The sequence below is a fragment of the Montipora foliosa genome, chromosome 9 (assembly GCF_036669935.1).
Source record: "Montipora foliosa isolate CH-2021 chromosome 9, ASM3666993v2, whole genome shotgun sequence".
NCBI lineage: Eukaryota > Metazoa > Cnidaria > Anthozoa > Scleractinia > Acroporidae > Montipora > Montipora foliosa.
This window is the reverse complement of record NC_090877.1, coordinates 21310478-21325974: the sequence shown is the minus strand read 5'-3', so window position 1 is coordinate 21325974 and position 15497 is coordinate 21310478. Positions and strand designations below refer to the sequence as shown.

Sequence of the window (15497 nt, the reverse complement as noted above, 5' to 3'; positions counted from 1 at the left end):
AACAGTGAAACGTGTTGCATGTGGTGTTCAGGCAACTAGAATGTGTGAATCAAACTCTGTATCGTCGACAATTGCAAAAAAATTTGTACTATTTCATTTTCGTTATGAGAAAAGCTTGAAACAGTTTGTCTAAGAAATTTTCAACCAAATGAAGTCTCGGGCCCCTTTTTCCTCCAGAAAACGCTGTAAAATTCAAAACCATAAAGCGAAGACCATTCTTCATTACAGCTGAAGTTCATTAAATTTCCTTGTTTGATGAAGCCTCTTTTTGGCAGGTGACTCCTCCAAAAATCGTCTGTGTGGGGATACTGTGGGGTAGCTTTATAGTCCCCCAAAATAAAAAGACTGGATTCCAGAATAGCAATGCGGGCTCACTTTTCAATGGCGCGAAATATTCGTTCAAGGATCGAGTCGACCAAGAGATCGGTAGGAATGTCTTGTCTGATTGAATCTTTTATCGCTTGATAATAAATGTAAGATTCCCCGATGCCAAACGCATTTGGAAATTTGCAACGAGTTCGGATTGTATAATCAGCGCAATCAATCGGGTCCATGTCCACAACAATGGTTGGCGATGAACTTGGTCAGGAATCACTGGTGAGTTAGCGTATGGAAAAATATTTAGATCACCTAGTAACCCGTTTTAATGAGAACTTTTTAAAAGTCAGCCATCGGTGTCGTTAGACCGAAACGTGACGCCAGGTTCTTCGGAATATTTCCTGCAGTTTTAATTCCATATCGATCATGTCGTTTTCATAGTGAAATTGACACCTGCCATAGTTCATATAATTATAAGCTAAGAAATGTTTTTTTGCTCTTTGGGGATACGTATCGAAGCTGGACATCGTTCTTCTATCATTTCACTTGTTTATTTATTTTATTCGTTTGCCACAACACATGATAACAATCTAGTACTTTGTTTATTTAACCAACTGTAAGTCTTGTTCTTGATAACTCAGTGATAAGGAACTAGACAATAATCGCCATTAGGTAGAGATTAACTCAGTGATTGGAAGAAATACAAGTTCTACAAGTAAAAAAGGAAAAAAACATGTAAGCTGCAATAGGCAAACAGTAGATGTAACTTGTAGTAAATTGAAAACTATAGACACTATACATGTAGGGTAACCATTTTTTGAGTATCTTTGTGTTTTAGCTATAGTTATTTTAAATTTGGGTTTGGTGTCTGGAGGGAGAAAGTACCCTCCATCACTCACTCATTCCCTTCACGGTTAGCAGTGCATCATTTCCATTGTGGGTCATATTTGGACATTTCTTGCAATATTCCATGGTTAACTATTTATGAAGAGTCATTAGAATCCATATTTGGTATTGTGTTGTTTCCCAAGATTTCAGTGAGTCAGAAAATCTTTATTCAAGGTCTCATGACAGGGCTGAAACTTGGTCGTCGCCCGGTCGCCAGTGGCGACTTAAAATAAAGCTTGGCAACTAAAAAGTGCGATTGAATTGTCCAATGGGAGACTATGATACAAAATATAAATTCAGCCTGATGTATTGTGATTGCAAATTTAAAATAAAAACAAAATAACAAGTAGTTTAGTTAAAGGACTACCTCTATGTTTCACTATTTTGTTAAAAAAAGTTCCCAGACTTTGTTTGCTCATACAACACCCATAACTCTATGGCAGTAATGAATAATTTGTTATCATACTGTTTTTTGTTCTTTTTTTGTTCCACAGACTGTAGAGACTGATGGCAGTGAAAAAAAAAGCGAGAAGGGTGGATTGATTAATTCGTTCTTTCAACCAAGAAAACAAAAACCTAAGTTAAATGGGGCATCGTTACAATTAGCAGTGAATTCAGTTAAAGGATCTAACAAAGTCATTGATATTGAGGATTGTACAGAAACTGTGACTGATTGCAATTCAAGTGAAAAAAGTTCGCCTAATCAAAGTGAAAAAATCTCTGACACGAAGTCATACAATTTGTTTCGAGAAGGGAGAGCTTTAAAATCTGATTGTCTTAAAAAATCTTCCCAGAAAGAACTCAATGTTGTTTCATCTGCTGTACAGAAATCATTAGAGCATTTCAGTAGTTCAGGGTCTGACTTTGAGGAAGGTGGAAAAACTGTGTTTGCTACACAATATAGAGGAGGTAAGAAGGGCATTAAAAAGAGCGAGACGAAAATAAGATCAAATAAAAAAGACAGTGGAATCGGTGAATCTAAAGAGAAAAGCCTTGAAAGAAATGTCGACAAAAAAACCAAAGACGTGTCCAAAGCTAGGAAGCTGGGAAAAAACAAGGGAAGAATTGGACAAGGAAATGACGCATGTGAATATCCTCAAAGTTTTAGTTGCAGTGAAAGATCTGTTAGCTGTGTGGATATTGAAAACAAAGAAAGCAAAACTTTGGGTTTAGCATATAACCAAGCATCAGGTTATTCAAATGAAAAAGTTTGTCCTAAGGACACTGCGGGATTACATGTAAATGCTGGAACTTCAGCGTCTTCAAGTTGTGAAACAAAAGAAGAAGAAAGAACTTGTGCTTTTAGTCTTTTAATGAAAAGTCAAAGAGAACAAAGATTGCAAAAAGTTGATCATTCTAGTACTGAAACTGAATCTATAGATGCAGTTGACACATCTTCTGAAACCACACCTGTAGCTGTTGTTGATCAGAAGCTTCTGTTAAAAGAAAACATTTCTTGTCCATCAGAATCTATGTTACCTAAACAATCTATCACCGATAGTAATGGAACAGTTCGTTCTTCTGAGACTAATGCATTTGATCTTTTAATGAAGAAAGGGAAGTTAGATAGAATGCCATTTGACGCTGATTGCCAAAAAGGATCCCAATTGGACGCTGAATTAGGGGATAATTCTTTGTGCTCATCACAGAAAAAGCACAAGAAAAAACCCTTTGAATTTCAATTGAGTATACGTGCAAGTAAAAAGATTAATTTAAACATTTCTCTTGATTCTGACAATTTGAATGTGACAGAAGATAGTAGTGATTTGAAAGAAATTTCTGTTGAAAAGTTTAAAAAGCAAAGGCAAAAACACAAGAAAGCAAACACTGAATTGTTTCAAGGCATGAGCGACGATAATTCCAACATGGAAGAAAAACATCAAAACAAGGTAAAGGTGTCTAAATCGAAGAGGAAAAAGGAAAGAACGAAAGGCAGGGACAATACTGCAATGGACACAGCAGATGATTCTTTGACTGAAGGGGTCCTTAAAGAGGAGGAAGAAACGAAAGACAAGAAAACTAGAAGATCAAAAAGGAAAAGTGGATCTACTGCCAATATAGCACCAGACAACATTGTTTTGGATGAGGCACTTGATGACAAAGATTTTCAAACACCAGCTAAAAGTGGACGAAGGATTTTAAAACATCAAATGTGTGAAAGGGATAATAACACAGAGGTTAAGGGCAAGAATGCCAGGAGGCAAAAGGAAAAAGCTACTGATAGTGATTTTTCAACAGAACAGGCTACTTCCACAGAAACAAAACAAGGAGATTCTGGCAGGTGAGTGTAAAATAAAGTGTAACTATTTTGTCTCTCATTTAGAGTCATCCGGTAATTTTGGTTTTGAACAGTTGTTTTGGTTTGTACATTTATACCTTTATGATGTATTTGATTTGGAACAGTTTGGAACTCAGCAGGGGGTATTTTGCAGAATGCTGAACGCTGAATGTTATAAAATCAGTATTTGATGGTAACAACTGATTGTACATTTAGGTTAGTCTTAACAATAATAAAAGCTAACCATTTTAGAAATCAATGCTTAGACCTAATTACTGCAGATTTGTACTAGGGGCAGGTGTATTTTGCAGAACGCCAAACGGTTAGCTTTCAATATTATGTGGCATTTAATTGTTATGGTAGTACGTGTCTGTAGTAATTAGGTCTAAATACCATGGATTTCTAAAATGGTTAGCTTTAAGCTATTATTGCGTATAACATTATGTACAGTTGGTAATTTGTCAAATATTGATTATTTTATAACGTGCGGTGTTCAGTGTTCTGCAAAATACTTGTGCCGTTTGGAAGTTGCTGGTTGAACCCACATGTACATGTAAATCTACCTGAACCAGTTTTATTTACAAGTTTGGATATCAAACTTTATGATGGGTTAGCCACTGAGCTATATTTTAATATGATGGCTGGTTTGAGTGTTTTCCCACTCAATTTCATTTCCAAGAGGTTTTTCCATGTTTTCGTTGCTCCCACTGTATTAGTGACACAACCTTAATTTTCCGAAAATAAGTAATATGTTACACTAATAATATGGAGTGGGCCATTTTACAGTTATTTGTAACCTATGCTACATGTTCCTTCTAATGCTAACATTATATAAGCCTAAACACTGCTTTAGATAATGTTTAAGCTTAAGGTTAGCATTTTTGTAAAGGTTTGGGTTGTATCAGTTGTGGTAAAACAATGACCTGTAACCCTACATGTAACCTTGCACCCTTCTGCCGATGACCTTGCATTGATACAGACCTCTCACTGCTTTTATCTTGTTATTGTGTTGTTGTAATTCTAAGTAGTCTACATTACTTTTGGTAACTTACACCTGTAGCTGCAACGTTTGGTAACGTACATGTAGCTACAACTGTAAAATGGTCTTTATAATGGCACCAGTGTGAGTTGAAGTGGTTGAATATGCCAGCTGGAATGGCCGTTGGCAAAATCTTGATCGGACCGTACCGGATGGGACCAGACCTGACCCAATTGGATTGGATCAGATTGGATCGGATCGGACTGAAGAATGTGAGGGGTTAGATAGTTCACAGAAAACGAACTGTACGACTCCTAGTTGAAAACGTTTCGTTTGTCTGGATCTAGTCTGTGCTGCGCAGTCTTTTCACTTTACTATTAATTTTTTACTAACACTCTGTGGAATTTGAATGATGCTGTTGTAAAGTGTTGGTAATGATGTGGCCAAATTAGGATAAGTGTCGACACTGCTTGCTATAGTTAGACTTGGTCTACAGGTTTTCGGAGGTTACCAGCTTACACGGAGTCCAATAGACTAGACTTGAACACACTCAAGACTTGATTACAATCTGCTTTAATAGTTAAATCAAAGTGCTTATACGCTCTAACACCTCGGCGACATACTTGTCAAATGCGAAAACGTCATATTTCTTGTTTGAGAAAAGAGAGATTGTAGCCACGTTTGTTGAGGTATTGCATAAGTTCATTAGAACGTAGATTGAAAGTATTGTCTGAAGAACATTATGACTTGTGTCGTAAATGAAGTGCCATACTGAATGGAATACAGTAGCATGTTGTGTGTGTAAGGGGTGAGATGAAGATCGTGAGAGGTGCTGGTGTTTGTCTGTGGGTTCAAATGGTGTAGAGATACAGTATAATTTTATTGCTTTCAAACATTCTAACAACCTCGGCGACATACTTGTCAAATTCACATTTCCTACCAACCCACAAACACAGCCTCTTAAAGGATCATACAAAATTATTACATGTAATGTGGAACTAACTGCCTCACATACAGTTACATAACTGACAGACGAACTGATGACACATTTTTGGCTGCTCAAAAGACAAGACAAATTCCACGCTGCATTGACTGTAACTCACAAAATTTTATTCGCAGGATACATGTCCACTGTAGACATTGCAACAAACAATGCATAGGAGAGACAAAACAGAGACAAAGACTGTTTCAATGAACGCTGACATCCCGTTGACAGACCCACTTCTTTAAGACAAACAACTTTTTCTGAACATTTCACCAGTAATAATCAGTGGCTTTATAGCTCAGTTTGTTAGAGTGCCGCACTGGTATTGCGAAGTCATGGGTTCAAACCCTGTTTAAGTCCTGAATTTTTCAGGCTAGCACTAATAACTTTGAGGATCATAGCTTCACTTGATTTCATATCCGCAGTTCAATACATGTATGTGATTCATTTCATATATCATCATTTCATCAGTATAATATTTGTAGTTTTAAACTACAATGTACCAGTGCACATCTCAAGTGACTGTGTGGTAGAGTTAATGTTCCAAGTTCTTGTACCTGTACATTTTTCTCTTTCCTTTTTGTCTTATTGTGATTATATAGACTTTGGGATTACAGTACATAAAATTAACTTTATAGATAAATACATGTATAATAAACAAGGGAACATCTGTAAACAAAAACAGATAAAAATATACTCATTAAAGGTGAGCTGTACTTCATGTTTTTCAGTGAGGTACATACTTTGTTTATTGCAACTTTCAGGATTTCTGAAGGCATCCAAGATGGCAGTAAAAGCGAGATGAGAGCAGAGTCAAACATGGAATTGTTGGCTTATGATTCTGCTGGCACTGCAGCAAATCAAAGTGAAAAGTCAGATGAAAGAAGAGAAAGGGCAGTGAATGAGGATGTCAACAAAGGTTGTTAAAAAAATAATTTTTTTTTTGACCACTTTCTATTCCAAGGATGGTGTACAATTTGAAAGGCTCCAAGCTTGTGCTGTAATTGTCATGAAGTGACTATTTTGTGATTCTGGAATTCTTTTGGGTAGTAGTCTTACTTGAAAGTCTGAAATGAATGGTCACAAGTTGGAAACTTGAAAATAATTATAATAAGTATAAAAAATGGTACAACAATCTTCTCCTTCTATTTCTGCACTATGCCTCTCAGTTTTTGGCCACAATCTGTGACAATTCATTGCAGAAGTTAGGTGTTGTTTAATTCTGGAAATTTTGGTCAGATTTGAGAAAATACCGGTACTGTAATCCAAGAATGAAACAAGATTTACATACATGTAGATCTGCATTCCTCCATCAATAATTTAAATATTATTGATGGTCCCAAATAGGCCAGTTGTAAGTGTCAAAAAAGCAAGGCTTTGTCGTAAAATAAAACTAAATAATTATGTTCCAATGTTTTTGCATTTAAGAACCCAGAGCATTAGCTGCAATTTTTCTTAAAAAAAGAGTAACAGCCCTCAATCCTGTTCCCAGAGAAGAAAACAGGGGCAATTCTGAAAGTTCGTCTCCAAATGAACACAAAGGAAGTCACATGAAACTGTCTCAAGTGAAAGAAACCACTACAGAAGAAAAGGAAGCTGCCAAAAAAGCATTCAATGCTCTGTTTACTGGGACAGGTACTCAAAGAACAGTGCCTGTTGCAAGCATGGCAGAATTGTTGCCTGCTCCTTGGCCATCAGTTAGTCATGTGTTACAAAAAGGAGAACAGGATTCTTTGGATAATGATCTCTGGTGCCTCCCATGGCCAGATGAAAGGGGTCACAGATTTCAAGTTTTGAAGCATGGTCCTGTGCATGATGGTAAGTATTTTCTATGTGTGTGTAACATGTTTCATAGTTACTTCAAATGAGTTGATTTTTAAATAACACTTCCGCACTGCTCAAAACTCTTGACTTAGGAGCTGAAAACGTACCATAGATCTCATGTCCCATCATTAAAAAATGTGGAAATGAAAAACAAAGTACACAATGTAACATGATTACTAGACTTGTACTGTACCTTCATGTAGTTTCTCCATAATCTTCAAGTCTCCTTTTGATCAGAGGGAGGGCATCCAGGTTGTTGTGACGTGTTGGCCTTGAACAATGTTTTAGCTATTCATAAATACGATAACTTGCAGTAGATCATTCTGTCTTTAGATTATTGATTAGGACTGTCTAATAAAAAATTGTATGATAATGAGCTGTGAAAAGTGGAGTTCAGTCTGCACAGTTCTGGTTCAATGAACATCACATTAGGCACCTGTGAGTACATTTCCACATGTAGTTCCTTTGTCCTTAATCGATTGTGAACAATAGGCATAGCTTTACTTTAACAGGAAATACGGTCTACAGTTTTTACAGAGATGGATGAAACCAGGCTCCAGCAAAGTGACTAGTTTCTTAACGTGACTTGCTTGGTTGTTGTCATCATCTTTACCCACTTTCTTTTGCTAAGAATAAAGTAAACTACTTGGCAGCAAAACTTGGCTGGCCTCATGTAGAAATCTGAAACCCTGTATTAAAGTGTATGTGTCTTCTTTGTTATCTAGCACATGTATTTGAGAGCATTATCACTGCATCATCAGCTCATGAGGATGTTATGTTTTGTGGCCTGAAAGATTCCCTCCACTCTCAAATGTTGGTAAGTGCAGCATTGTTAATTTTGTTCTAGTGTCAAGGTTACATGTAATTGATACTTTCTAGGCCAATTATATTTTTATCTGCTAACCACCCTCTTGATTGGCTTTACATTAGCGTTGCATTGGATTGTGTGAATGTTGCATTTAACATGGTATTTTGGCGTTATATTGATGTTATTTTTAGTGTTCATTTGCATTGCATTGTTCCATGTCTCTTCAATCCCATCTTTATCTTCAGTGCATGCATTCAACAGCTTTGGTGGCTAGGGTTTGTCTCCTCTAGTAACAGTCAGTGGTGGTCTTACCATCGTGCTCGCAGCATAGCAGTAGTTACATTTATTATATGACTAGCTCCGTGAGCGGGCAAGATGAACCAAATCGCGTGCTCTGATTGGCTACCCGAGCAGGCAAGATGGAGCGATACTGCCCGCTCGGGATTTCTCGCTTGGTCCTGCAAGATCAAAGATCATTTTTTGGTGTTTTAAGTCATATAATAAATCCTTTATTGACCAAGATTGTTCGGTCAAGATGACTGGATATTGGCCTCGTTCTTTTTTTGCGTGTTTATGGACCTCGACTTCGTCTCAGTCCATAAACACGCAAAAAAAGAACTTGGCCAATATCCAGTCATCTTGACCTCACGCTTGGTCAATAACCCATACGTATAGTGCCCATTTTACGTGGTAATAGGCAAAGTGTAATGTTTAGTGCGGTTCCTAGATTTCGTGATTGCATTCCCCCCTCCCCTTCCCTAATGGATCTTGTTACTACTATAGGGGTGGCTGTTGGTTTTATTATTATTATTATTATAATTATTATTATTATTATTATATTAATAATAATTATAATAGATGGTATTAATAATAATAATAAAATCATTATTATTATTAACATCGCTTTGTTCCTCTGCCCAGATTTCTCTTCCCGCTTCTCCAGTTGGGTGCAGGTGCTCATGGCTGGGTTGTGGATACTGCTGGCCACGTTAGTGGTCCCATCTGGGAGGGGTTGGGGTTGTTGGCCAAAGTCTGCACTGTGCTTAAGGGGCACCTGACCGCCACTTGCAACTATTGTTGTTTATGGACAATAATAATGATAATTATTATAATACTGTAATTATTAATATGATAGCATGACTCTGTGGGAACATTTCATTTATGCATTTATTGCTCATTTTCACCAGGACATGGAAACAACACAGAGCAGTTTTCCAGAAGCGGTTATCAAGAAGCTTCTTTTAGAGTTGGCTTTATTTTACCCTGGTGTACCACTCAGAAAACTGTACAAACGCTACTTGACAAAACAGGAAAAGCACAAAGTACTTAGCACAACAGGGGAAGCTAAGCAAGTTATTCCACAGAAGCAAGACGGAGATAACGCATCAGACAGCAAAACTTTGCCTGTTAAAAAAGGAGGAGAAAAACGAAAGTTCTGTAGTGATGGTGGAATTTGTCAGGAGAACAAGATTGCAAAGAAAATGAATGATTTCAGTGCAACACAGCTATCTGATGACCTTTTGCAGCTTGCTGGTAAGACGTGCAAGAAAAGAGCAAGAGAAGATGACAATGAAGAACCTAAAGAGATGATAAATGGTCGAAGACTGTCCACAAGACTTAAAGAAAAGAGGGCATCTGTGGAGTCAAACAGTTTGGAAGGCAACTTACCGAAGTCTGTGGTTTCCTCGCACAAAACAAAACGAAGAAAAACAACAGATTTGCAAGAGGACGCATCCAAAATCACGCCCAGTTTTATACCTCAAGAGAAAGATAAGACGGAAGATGAAGAAGGAGTAGTTTCCAACAATGCAACATCTTTGGTGGATGGTTTTGTCAGTGATTCTCTATGGACAGACTTTTATCGACCAGTTCTCTCCTCAGAAGTAATGTCTAATGCTTCTGCAGTCAGTAAACTAAGACACTGGTTGGAAGAATGGAAAATTAAGAGAGAAAAAACTCTCAGAAAAGAATTACAGCAACAAAAAAGGTATAGACCTGTTCAGATTTTGGATTGTGAAGATTTGTCAGTCAATGCTTTATCTCTGTGGTAGTCCACAATTCAAACACTATTTAAGAGGGGTTTGGATACAGGAGTTTTTAGCAATTAGACTAGGTGTATTGGGGGAGATTTTGATAAGCAAAATGATAGTTTATATACCTCTTTGTCTAATTGGACTTAAACTTTAAGTCCAACCTACATGATGATATACCGTATTTACCCGTGTATAGGTCGATCCCATGTATAAGTCGACCCCCCATTTTTGATGGCAAAAAAAGCAATTTCTTAATTTCTTTGCTAAATGTTCATGGGATATTAATCTTGCATTCTTCGATTTCTGGAACTGTGGATTCACAAAAAATTAAGGGCCTCAAGCGCTTAATAGTTTTGTGGTTCAGCAGTTGTTGTATGTCCGGGCATTTTGTCCTTGAATTTCGAAAAAGTTCTCAGAAAATCAAACATGTAAACCTCAAACTAATCTGTTTCGTTGTTCAAGGATAAAGGGCTTTAGAGGATAAGCACAACATCACCGAAGCAGGAGTCAATCTTTGAAAATAACTTCAAAAACGATGCGAAATGTGCAAGGTTTAATTGGTGCTTGACTTATAATTTCTCACATGGCAAACGAAACAAAACTCATAAACCAAACAATACAAAGTTTGCAAAAGCATTTAAATCATCCAGGTTTGTATAAAGAATACAAAACAATCATTACCAACCAGCATTTTCAGGCAACACGAGTGACGATCATGCTTGTACGCAAACACGAGGAATTGTGCCAGGTTACTAAGCCGTTGAAGGATCGCATTTTATTTGAAGAAACAAGAATGTTTTTTAGAGCTTTCTGCCTTTGGAAAACGAAAATTTCCAGTGTCTATTTCATATTTGTGCTTGTGAGTATCTTCAACATTTAAAGTAAAACAAATCCCTTTTCATTTCAACTGGAATTGCTTAATTACATTCATTTTGAAGTCTTTCGTCATTCATTTTGAAGTATTTCGTCCACTGCGTTCCTTATGCCCAACGACCACATTATGATGTTTATTTTGAATAAATTATTTAGCTGGAACTTGGCTCGAAATCTTTGACCCATGTATAAGTCGAGGGTGATTTTTTGAGCTTCTTTTGAGGCAATAAAAGGTCGACTTATACACGGGTAAATACGGTACAATGTAAGCAAAACTAGTACTGCAAGTATGTTTCAAACTGGAGTGCATGAATTGGTTTTTGGGTTTATAGTGGGAGACGCGGTGGCCTCATGGTTAGTGTGCTCGACTCCGGAGCGAATGGTCCGGGTTCGGGTCCAGGCCAGGAACATTGTGTTGTGTTCTTGGGCAAGACACTTTACCCCCACGGTGCATCTCTCCACCGAGGTGTATAAATGGGTACCGGCGAAATGCTGGGGGTAACCCTGCGATGAACTGGCATCCCATCCAGGGGGGAGTAGAAATACATTAATTTTGTACTCCTAGTCGCTTCAATTGCCGTGGAAACTGGGATAAGCTCTGGCCTGATGGGCCACTTGGCTCGCATGCAGACTTAACCTTATAGTACAGGTCACTTTTCACTGGTCACTTGTTACTAAACCTTTACTAATGCTAAACTTAGGCCTCATTAGTCCTCAAAATGATGTTTAGGCCTAAGGTTAGCTAGTTTGAAGGTTTTGGGTTGCTTTCGTGTAGGTAAAACAATGACCTGTAATGAGTGACCCGTGAAAAGTTACCTGTACTTTAGCTGTGCTAATGAAATGGAGGCAGGAGGACCAAACACATGATTCTTAAGTCCAGCTATGAGAATACTTTAAAAAAAGTCTAAATATTAAACTAGAAATAATGATACAAAGCGTAAAAGGCATGGGTGATAACATTTTTTCCTTGGAAAATTGTGTTCCCCTTTATTTATTGGTTTTGAAATTTGTCAAAGGCTACATGTATGGTTCTTGTGAAAGGCAACGTGGCTTTAGAGCTCCAAGTATTGCTGTTGTAGAAGGTAACATAGTTTTGCAGCAGTTTTCCTGAAAAGTGCAGGACGAGAGGATATTTTTTGAACATCATTTATCTATTTTTGATTGCTGGAAAAACTCACTGGATGAATTAGGAATCGGGCTTCTTCATCTTCTGGAATAATAGTCAAGCTTTGTTATGTAAATCGTGAAGTTTCTTCCATAATTATACTCCAAGTTGTCATTAGGCAATGTGGTCAACTGGTTTTCCCCTATCATTTTCCAGGCTCTTAGCAAAGCAGAAAAGCAAGTCTGCCAGTAGCTGTCAAGACCAGGGTTCCTGTCAAAGTGTGGAGTGGTGGGATGCAGACAGCGATTCAGACTTTCAAGTGAGCGATGATGCTTCCGATGACAGTGATTCTGAGGGGGGTAGTCTGAGTACTGCTATGTTCATCACGGGCCCCACAGGAGTTGGGAAGACTTCCATGGTATACGCATGTGCAGAGGAACTTGGCTATAAGGTGCTCTTCTGAAATTAACTTGTCAGCTTTTTCTCTGTTTACTGTTGACTGTAATTCATTCTTTGTAAGAGGGCTTTCATTTATTAGCACTTTGGGGTTGGGGGGGGGGGGGGGGGGTGAGCAAAATAACATGGAAAGTCCTCCAAACCTAACCCAACCCTCTCTATGGCAATGGCAACAATCACATAACCTCCCCTACTTTCTCCAGCATTATATCTCAACCCCCTTCTCTCTCCTTTGTACATTTGACTGCCACCCAACTTATATATGAAAGAGGAACAGCTCAGCCAGTTCATCCAGTGCATTCTTAATGTTGTATTTGAATGCTTATATTTTATTTATTTAGTTTTCTTCAATCAGTAGTACAATTACTAGAACATATATTAAAATAAAAAAACTGATCGGAGACAGGTACAATATAGCAAGCTACATGTAGTTAGTGCCGTAAGTATTAAATTAATATTTTTGCTCACTGTATCAAAAAGAACATAATGTGTTCTTTTTGATACACGCATACATATACACAAATGTTATGAAGACAATTGCAAGGCAAAAAAATTAATAAATTGCTTTTGGTAAAATTTGTACAACTTTCTTAACCTTTCCTTGTTTCTTAAAAAAAGTTTTTGAGGGTGAGTTTCAGATAAAAAGAGGAAGGTCATTCCAGAAATTTATACTTGTTACAGTTGGGCAGAATTTTCTCAGATTGATTTGAAAGTGAGGAATGAATAACTGATTAGAAGATGCAATTTGTATGACATAATTGTATTGATCAGAGACTAAGAGTAAAGAAAAATTATAAGGTTTGTCATCACAGAGATAATAAAACAAAATAAACATGAGTACATTCTTACAACGTCCTGGAAGTTCAGTAGACCTAACTTTGCATAATGTGAATTACTGTACATAATATTATGTGGTAAAGGCATTAATAATTCTAACTACCTTATTTAGCAATCTTATGAGCTGTGTTAATGGAGTTTCATTATTATTGCCCCACATTATGCAATTACCATAAAAATTAATTATAATAACTGTTATGGGTATATGCACTGTAAGAGAGTAATACATGTATGTATCATTCAGACAATAATTATTATAACCTAAATAATGCTTAATTTTTGTAATAATATTAATACCTTTACTAGTTTGCTTATAAATTCAACATTTTCAACTCAACAATCATCTTTATCCTGAGAATCCACAATTCAACATTGAGCATAGCGTGCTTTTTCTGTTTAGGTACACACAGTAAGGCATAGTGAAACAAGCACTTTCAATGCGAGCCTCCAGGGGTTTTGGGGGCATGCTCCCAAGAAAATGTTTATATTTAGGGTCTGAGAAATGCCATTTCCGATGTTTTCCAGTGGAAACTTTCATAAATCAAAGCATGAAAAAGTGCTAACAATTTACTATTCAGTAACTTTGTTGTATATTTGCCAACCTTTGGAACTACTCATAGAAGTGTATATTAGACTAGTGCATTATCTGCACTAAATGCGGCTACAGGAAAAGGGTGAGACTTCTCCCTTTACGATGGAAATATTAATAAATAGATTTTTTATTTTATGGTTGCCAGGCTTGCATACCATCACACATCACAAAAAGCACAACAATATCCATCACTTTTAAAACCACTCAACACATGGTGTTGTAACTTATAAAGCAATGCTGTATCACACAGGGAAAAAAAGGAAAACCCCAAGGATGGGGCTCATTCATGGGAAGAGCTATATATTTCCATATCCAGATCATTGAGAGTTAATAATTAAAAGTATTCCCCATGCTGGGAACTTTGAACAGTTCCCAACCTTCTCCCATGGCCAGAAGAATGGGTATAAAGATTTATTTTGTGTATTAATTTTTATAATACAGTATGTTCATTCAGCTTTGAAGTCGGCAGAGTGAGGTGGGAAAGCAAACATAAGTTTCAAATCTTAAACCCCCCCCCCCCCCCCCCCACCTCGAAAGGCTTCTCAACATGTGAAAACACCCATACATGTACTACTTTTCCAAAGTAATGTTATCCCCCCAGCCCCTACAATTTTGCTAGCCCTCCCCCCATGTACTAATAAATGAAAGCCTCCTAACTGAAATGCTGTGTGGAGAAACACCCAAAATGCTACTGCTTGAAACATCAGCTTTCTATTATTTTATAGTTTAGCATCAAAGCTAATCATTGATATTGATCTGTAAATGGCATGTTCCTTACAAAGGGCATAGCAGTTGAGGGATTTGAAAAACTCATTTCAGGGCTTTACTTGAATTGTTCAATTGCTTCAAATTGATTGGAATGTTGGAGTCTCTGTAAAGCTACAGTTTCTTTCACAAGAAGTATTTTGCATGTACAATTTATTTGTGTATATTTGCTCCTTACTTTGAACATATCTCTTACTACTTTCAGGTATTTGAAGTGAACAGTTCATCCAAGCGTTCTGGTAAACAGATTCTATCACAACTTGAGGAAGCTACCCAATCACATTTAGTCATCAACCAACCAACGACAACAGCTAGTAAGGGTCTGGACCCTGGGTCTTCATTTGCAGGTCTTTTCGACAAGGCTGTTGTTAATTCCTCTCGTGCTTCTGGACCCATTAGTGCCTTTTTGCAACCAGCTGGGAGTTCTTCTCACACCAAGGATAACAAGGTTGGAAAAGAAAGCAAAGGGAAGAATGGTAAGAAGAAGAAAGACAAACTAAAAGAGAAGCCAGGAAAGTCTATTCTTAAGCAACCATCACAAGTGGACAGCAAAGATGGAGAAGAGTCCAATTTGTCATCAAAGGCAGCGTCACTTATCTTGTTTGAAGAGGTTAGTAATCTCAAGAAATAAACTTATTCATGTTCCACAGTGAACTTTGACATATGTGAATGCAGGTATGCATCTGTCTTTCCTTACCTCTACCAGAGAGATTCCAAATTTGTTGCACAATTCCCAGCAAAATGAATAGACAAGAT

At 37.3% G+C, this 15497-nt stretch overlaps 1 protein-coding gene across 3 annotated transcripts in view; it reads left to right on the top strand.

Moving 5' to 3' along the window:
- The first annotated feature begins 373 nt into the window (after window positions 1–373).
- LOC137970635 (ATPase family AAA domain-containing protein 5-like) overlaps window positions 374–15497 on the top strand; it is a 25440-nt gene continuing 10316 nt past the window's right edge. For 2 of the 3 annotated variants that reach the window (XM_068817160.1, XM_068817161.1), the window contains exons 1-8: window positions 420–597; window positions 1701–3487; window positions 6213–6367; window positions 6877–7266; window positions 7998–8089; window positions 9268–10067; window positions 12308–12542; window positions 14947–15351. In XM_068817160.1, the coding sequence (XP_068673261.1) occupies window positions 553–597; window positions 1701–3487; window positions 6213–6367; window positions 6877–7266; window positions 7998–8089; window positions 9268–10067; window positions 12308–12542; window positions 14947–15351 (3909 nt within the window). In that variant the 5' untranslated portion in view covers window positions 420–552. Of the gene's footprint in view, window positions 598–1700; window positions 3488–6212; window positions 6368–6876; window positions 7267–7997; window positions 8090–9267; window positions 10068–12307; window positions 12543–14946; window positions 15352–15497 lie in introns of all 3 variants that reach the window. The other variant, XM_068817162.1, reaches the window with a different exon arrangement.